The sequence below is a fragment of the Astyanax mexicanus genome, chromosome 9, assembly GCF_023375975.1.
Source record: "Astyanax mexicanus isolate ESR-SI-001 chromosome 9, AstMex3_surface, whole genome shotgun sequence".
Taxonomy (NCBI): domain Eukaryota; kingdom Metazoa; phylum Chordata; class Actinopteri; order Characiformes; family Acestrorhamphidae; genus Astyanax; species Astyanax mexicanus.
In genome coordinates, this window is record NC_064416.1 from 37,434,816 (window position 1) to 37,442,760 (window position 7,945).

General features: G+C 40.5%; 1 protein-coding gene across 1 annotated transcript; it reads right to left on the reverse strand.

Annotated features, from left to right (window-relative positions):
- Positions 1–376: 376 nt before the first annotated feature.
- Positions 377–1,288, reverse strand: LOC103043986 (trypsin-3-like). The gene has a single exon (XM_007237281.4). The coding sequence runs from the start codon at positions 1,245–1,247 to the stop codon at positions 504–506; it is 744 nt and encodes a 247-aa protein (XP_007237343.2). The 5' UTR covers positions 1,248–1,288; the 3' UTR covers positions 377–503.
- Positions 1,289–7,945: the final 6,657 nt, after the last annotated feature.

Below are 7,945 nucleotides of genomic sequence, written 5' to 3' on the forward strand. Positions count from 1 at the left end.
AGATGGAATGATAAATTAGCAGCATTGAAGGTGAAAAGATAATTTAGCAGAATTTAAGGTGGAATTGTAAATAAGCAGTAGTTAAGGTGGGGTGGTAAAGTATCAGCATTTAAGGTGGAATGTCAAATTAGCAGCATTTAAAGTGAAATGAAACAGCAGAATTTAGGTGTAATGATAAATTAGCAGAATTTAAGGTGGCATAGTATATAGCAGCATTTAAGGTGGAACGGCAAATTAGCAGTATTTTTTTAAATGTTATTTTTATATATTGAACTGAAATAAATTATCATTTTTGAAGCTTATGTTTGCAAACTATAATTTCTTTTTAATTCAGTAGGACACTAAAATATTGATAATTAAAACCAGGATGCCAGTATGATGGTTGGCATCTTTTTTTTATTACTGAAGAGACAGGATTAAGAAACACAGAGGCTTTGAATGTGTTCAAGTTTAGTTTACAGAGATCTTTTCATGTACATCAGGATTTAACATGTGATAGTAATTTAATAGGATTTCATGGTGTCCCTGATCCAGGAGTTGTAGTTGCAGACCTTAGAGTAGACGCCGGGCTTGTTCCTCTGGGCACAGCCGTAACCCCAGGAGACGACGCCCTGCAGCTGTCCGTTGCAGACCACGGGTCCACCGGAGTCGCCCTGGCAAGAGTCCTTGCCGCCCTCGAGGAATCCAGCGCAGAACATGTTGGAGGTGATCTGGCCGGGGTAGGAGTTTCTGCAGGAGCTGTCACTCAGGATGGGGGCATCCAGGCACCTGAGGCGGTCGGGGTAGTTGCTGCCACTGCTGCTGGTGTTACCCCAGCCAGAGATGAGGCAGCGGGTGCCGGCGGCGGCGCAGCTGCTGGGCAGGGAAACGGTCTTCACGTAGCTGTTGAGGGTGGCGGGTTGGCTGAGCTTGATCAGCATGATGTCGTTGTCAAGGTTGTTGCCGTTGTAGCGAGGGTGCTTGACCACCACAGCGGAGTTGAGGAACTGCTCGGTGCCCTCGTTGACGTTGATGTTGTGCTCTCCCAGGCGCACCTGGATGCGAGACTTGTAGCAATGAGCGGCAGACACCACCCACTGGCTGCTGATGAGGGAGCCGCCACAGAAGTGGTAGCCGGCATTCAGGGAGACCTGGTAGGCCACGCTGTTCTTCTGGCACTCATAGCCACCGACAATCTTGTCGTCATCACCATCAATGGGAGCGGCGTATGCCACGGCACACAGGGCCAGGAGAATGAGAGCCTTCATGGTTTGTGCTGGTCAGGAACGCCTCGCTGCTTTTGGACGTCCTCAGGGCCTCCTTATATACCCCCTTCACCGCCGTTTTGCTGACCATGCTCAAGGACAGGGGGTGTATAGGTTAGCGTACCATGTTTGCATTAACAAGTAACCAGTGTGTGAAATGCCATATGGCTATAGATAAGGTCCTGTGCATAGAACACAGTAAGCTTTAGAGGAACTGAATACACAGCACTTTCTATGTATGATCATTATACATATTAGAAATACATGTCTTGGAAGTTCTTGGAAGTTATAACTCCAATACTGTAGATATTATAATACCTCTATTATCACTCTATTGTAACATTAGACAATCAGAATCTGAATTTTTAAACAGTCTCTTTTTGCATTTTTGGCAAACTCATGGTATGGAAAGGTGAATACAACCACAGAAAAGATTGAGACTGTATGAAAAATGTAAAGAAAATAAAAAAGCAGTGTTTCTTATGTTTACATTAACTTTTATTTGATTGCAGACCAATATATTTCATGTTTTGTCTGTTCACCTTAATTTCATTTATTAATACACAGTACCAGTCAAATGTGTGAACACACCACTTCTCATTTACTCTGTTTTTTTTTCTTTTTACAGTTTTTTCCCATTATGAATTTAATTTTAAATACATTAAAGCTAAACAAAAAGTGTTAAACAAACCAGAATATGTTATGAACTAACCTGGAATAGTTTTCTCAGCATCTTGAAAGAGTTCCTAGAGGTGTTAGACAATAGTTGCTGCTTTTCCTTTACGCTGTGAAGCTCCATCTCATCCCTAATCACTGTCTCAATTGATCAGGTTTAGATCAGGGATTGTGGAGAACAAAGACTTTATTACTGTTTAGTACATAATTCCATATGTCCCTTAATTGTGTTCAGGTTTCAATATTAATCTACAATGTGGAAAATAAATTAAATAAAGAAATGTGTGTGTCCAAACTTTTGACTAGTACTGTACATCCATTCCAGCATTTCAGGTCTGTAACACATTCCAAAAAACTTTAGGACTAGTAATTAGGTAAATTGATGTGATTTCAAACAGGAATCAGGTAATGTCAACAGCTGAATATAATTATAATTTGGTACAAAAAAAGCATCCACAAAAATATGCTCTGAGGAGCAAAGGTGTGCAGAAGATCTCCAGTTGGTCAATACATGAGGGAGAAAATTATTAAAATACCTTGTTTTCAAACAAAAAAGGCATTTCTATACTGTTGTATACTTTAATACGTGTTTGCAGTTTATCTTTCTCAAATGTCTTTTTTAAATCATTTTATTCCAAAATTTCTCCCTTTTTTCTCCCAATTGTTCCACTCATTCAGCTGTATATCCCCCAGACTAATGCCACGAGAAGCCAGCACACTTGGAGGAAAGCGCAGCGACTCGGTTCACATACATCAGCTCACAGACGCCTTGTGCTGATCGACATCACCCAAAGAGTGATGAGTGATGAGTGATGAATGCCATCTACCCACCCAGAGAAAGCAAGGCCAATTGTGCTCTTTTAAGGCAAGCTGCATGACCGGGATTCAAACCAGCGATCTCCTGATCATAGTGGCAGCACTTTCTCAAATGATTAAAATGTCTTTTAAGTGTTGTCAGAAGGAATCGCAACATTACAAACTGATAAATGCTTTACTGTGTCATTCTGGGAATGAGTTGCAGGCCAGAAATACAGGAATGAATGAACATTTAAAAAATATATTTTTTTATTTATATTTTTTATTATTTGCATTTTGTCCTAACTTTTCCTGATATGGAGATGTACATTCACATAAAGACTATAATATGTGAATATATATGTAGTTTCACACTGTGCTGAGCAGATAGACAGCACTGCTCTCTATGCTACTCTGTGCAATTAACAGTCATTTATTTCCAGAGTGCTGTACAAAGCCCTGATGGGGAAAATGAGTGTGAGTGAAAAGTGGAGAGAAAGAAAAAGAGAGTGTGAGTGACTGAGGTGCCAATTACCCAGTAAAAGAGTGAACACACACCTGCGGGGAGAGGGAGGGTAATGGCTTAAACAGCACAGCCTGTCATGGAGCCTGAGCCTAAAGAGACAGAAGAAAGAAAAGAAAACAGAACAGAGAGAGAGAGAGAGAGAGAGAGAGAGAGAGAGGAGAACAGAGCAGGATGAGATGGACCGCTCACACACACTCCCTCAGCCCTCACAGTGTGTCATATCGTTACAGAGGCTGGTGCTGCACCACAGCTAAACACACACATACACACATGCTCATATCATATACTCCCTATCTAATATTAGCTTTAAATTCTGTGCACACACACTGATAGTTACAGACGCCTTTGTATGACATAATTGCACAAACACGGACAGATTTAATTTAGCTCTTTTCGCTGGTAGCTGGTTTCAGATGGTATAACAGGGCATATAACTGCCCTCCCCTAAAAAACAAAAACTGTACTTGAAAATTGGGTAGAGTTCACAGGAGGCGTGAGTGTTTCCTATCAGTAGAAATAGAATCAATTAGATTAAAATCAGACACACTATTATGTACACGAGACAAGTGTGCTACTTTCATGTTAAACATCTTTTTATGAGATAAGAAGATAGAAAATTGTTGGAGGATCTTTTTTAAAAAATGTTTTTAATCAAAAACACCTCCCGCAGCTGCATGTTGCATCCTCTGCTCTAATGTAAATAGCTAAAATTGGAAAGCTACTCAAAACTCAGTATAGATTTTTCAGGGCATTTCAGGAAATCCCATCATTTATTTTCACCTTATTATAAATAAACTTTACTTTGGAAAAACAACCCAGAATCCATGGCTGACTGGCTGGCCACACACCAACATACATACACATACACACACACACACACACAAACAGGACCTATCAGGAGTGGGGTATCACCTGTCTCATCATATCTTCTTTTATTCTGTAACATTAATTAGCTGAAACATATACAGACAGTATTAGCTTACTAAATTAAGAAAGTGTCAAGAGAGAAAGTGGATTACTTAATACTTAATATTCTATTTAATAATCTAATTTCTAAGAAAACTTTTTTATTTCACTTTTAGTGGTGCTGAGACTCACGGGTGCTCATTCAGGTGAATAGCTCTTAACCAGAATCGTGTAATTTGCTCCGGTATGGATCTAGGCCCAAGTCTGGCATAAAATGTTCGGCTTACATCCAGACCGAGTGCTGCGTGTTCCAAAACCCCACCTATAGGAAAATTATTCTGCTCAAATGTTGATCTTTAATGACTCAGGATACTTAGGTTTTGTTTTGAGATCAACAAATGTCACAAATGTTGCTTCAAAATTGCAGATTTAGACACAAATGAGACATACTTGCGATATGAGAGATACTTCAGAGGTTACAGTGTTCAAACTGTTCAAAATGAGATCTGCGGATAAGACCAAGGCAGAGAAGGTCCGGACACAACCATCATCAAAAACCAAAGCCTGTCAGGGCTCAAACTTAATAACATTAATATAACGTAGAGTGATAAACAGTGGCCTATAATAAAATAATGTTTTGTAACAAGGTTATCAATGTATATATTTATCTATACATCTTCATACATCCCCAAACTGATGAGAGCTTCAGAGTGGCTTGAAATAGAACCCATAAAGGCAGAAAGAAAGGTATAGACGATGAGAGAGAGAGAGAGAGAGAGAGAGAGGGAGAGAGAGGGAGAGAGAGAGAAGCCTACACATTTCAAAGTCCAGTCTGAAGCCCACTGTTATGGTAAATATCCGCTGCATATTTCATGATGTGTTCTGCACTGTCTCTCCTGAGTGAGCTTCTCGCCCCGGCCCCTAATTATCTCTCTCCTCTGCCCCCGGCCCCCCCGGAACCCCCCGGCCCCCACAGGACATGCCTAGTGTTTTCAACTGCCCTATTAATCGCTGCCACGGCCTTCAACACGCGGCCACTGGCAGTGTGAATACAGGCCAATTACAGCCTGGACATCAGAACAAATGACCACACACACATACACACACACACACACACACACACACACACACACAAACACACACACACACAAACACACGCACGCCCACACCACACACATACATTTAGAGGCATTACAGGATTGTAGAATCACAGCTGCTTTTGTATGCCATGCACACTCTTTCTCCAGCACACACACACACACACACACACACAGTCTGATGATATGATGCTGTAGGCACCTAGGGGAAAAATGGAGCAGGAGGAAGAAAGAAGATAAAGGGAGGGAAAAAAGAAATGGTGAGAAGATAACAGAAGGAGACAGTAAAGGTAGAGAGACAGAATCCAGAGAGAAGAGAGATAAAAAAGAGAGGGAGAAACTCAAGAGTAAGTAGAAACAAAAAGAAGAGAGAATATACTCGAAAAGAGAAGAGTAATATATAGCAAAAAGAGAGACAAAAAGAATAAGAAAAAGAGAGAAATGTGAGAAAGAGAGTAATATGAGGCATGTAGGTAAAGGAAGAAAGTAAGGTAGGGAGGAATAAAGGAAATAAAAAGAGTGTAGTAAAACAGAAACAGAGAGAGAGAAAAACAAAAGATACATTGAGAGAGTAAGAGAGATGCTGATAGAATGTAAGAGAGAGAAAACAGATATGGAGAGAGTGAGAGACAGCGTGTGTTTGAGAGGGAACACGAGAGAGATGGAGAGGGCAAGAGAAAATTTGTAAAAGAGAGATAGAGTGTGAGAGAGGGTTAGGGAGAGTGTAAGAGAAAAAGAGTGAGAGATGGAAAGAGTGTACGAGAAAGACAGATAGATGGAGTGCGAGAAATAGAGAGAGTGCAAGAGAGAGTGTGTAAGAAAAAGATGGAGAGAGTGAGAAGGAGTGTGTATGAAAAAGAGAGAGCGTGAGAGGTAGCAAGAGAGTGTGTAAGTGCGAAAGATGGAAAGAGTGAGAGGGTGAGTTAGAGAGAAAGAGAGAGATGGCGAGAGTGAGAGTGTGTCAGAGAGAAAGATGGAAAGATGAGAGAGAACACAAGAGAGTGTGTAACAAAGAAAGAGAGATTGAGAGTGAGAGGGTGTAAGAAAGATGGAAAGATGTGAGAGAGAAAAAGCAAGAGTGATGGAAAGAGTGTGTAAGACAGAAATAGAGAGAGTGAGAGAGCAAGAGTGTGTAAGAGAGAAGTAGAGAGCGTGAAAGAGCAAGACTGTGTAAAAAAAAGATGACCAGAGTGAGACAGAATGTGTAAGATAGAGAAAGAGAGAGGATGGAGAGAGTTAGAGTGTGTCAGAAAGAAAGATGGAAAAAGTGAGTGCGAGAAAGAGTGTGTAACAAAGAAAGAGAGATGGAGAGAATGAGAGAGAGAGTGTGTGAGAGAGAAAGAGAGAGAGATGGAGCGAGAGATTGTCTACAAGAGGGAAAGCGAGAGAGAGAGAGATCTCAGGAGAAGATGAGTCTACGCGGATGAAGACCAATGACTGGCAGCCTAGTGTAGTGCTGAACTTCTCAGACACCAAAACCCCCAACATAGTCAATAAAGTCACAGCAGGATCTCTACTTCCTGAAGACACTTAGGAAAACAACCTGCAGGAGAAGCTGCTGGTGTCCTTCTACCCCTTTTTCCATTGAGATATTCTGCATCTTTGTGCCAAATGCTCTGCAGCAGAGAGAGGAGCTCTTCAGAGGCTCATCAATACTGTCCAGAAGATCGCTGGCAGCTCCTAGCCGTCTTTGGAGGACCTTCTCAGAATTTGCTGCCTCAGTAAAGCAGCCAACATACGTACTTATTAAATAAGACGAAACCCACTTCGGACATCGTCTGTCTGATCTGCTGCCCCTCTCGTCAATGTTTCATGTGCATCACATCAGAGACAAACAGACTTCAGGACAGCTTCTTCCCTAGAGTCATGCAACAGCTGAACACTGCCAGACACCGAGAATGACATGGAGTTTTAGGAACTTTTTAGGGAACAAAAAAGTTATGTAATGTTTACATTACAACAGCATTTTAGTGCACAATACTGCATGTCCAAATAGACCACTGCAGTTGGGTGTCATTCTTTAATCCTTTTATGCCCATATTTGGTGTTCCGTGTCTAAACTAATTTTTTTAATGGGCAAAATGTATGGGCTTTTTAAAAACTCGCCACATTTTGTGGTAAATAAATATGTTCATAGCCCTATATGTATATATATGCTTTATTCTGTGTACATTTTCCTCCTGAACATCACTGGATTCTCTACACTGGCTGTTCTACCTGCTACCTGTAAAGCGCCCTTGGGTTTCTAGAAACGTGCTATATAAGTGTAACTTCATGACGCATTATTTCCACTTTGTATATATGTAAAAAAAATTAAGAGACCACTTCAGTCTCCGAATCAGTTTTCTTGATTTTGCTGTTTATAGGTTTATGTTTGAGTTAAATGAACATGCTGTTTTATCCTATTCTAACTCCAACAACATTTCTTTCAAATTCCAAATAAAAATATTGTCATTTAGAGCATCTATTTGCAGAAAATGAGAAATGGCTCAAATGACAAAAAGATGCAGAGCTATCAGACCATTAAATAATGAAAAAAGGTTCATATTTATAAAGATTTAAGAGTTCAGAAATCAAAATTTGGTGGAATTACCCTGGTTTTTAGTTTTCGTGCATCTTGGCATGTTCTCCTCCACCAGTCTTACACACTGCTTTTGGATAACTTTATGCCTTTACTCCTGGTGCAAAAACTCAATGATGTT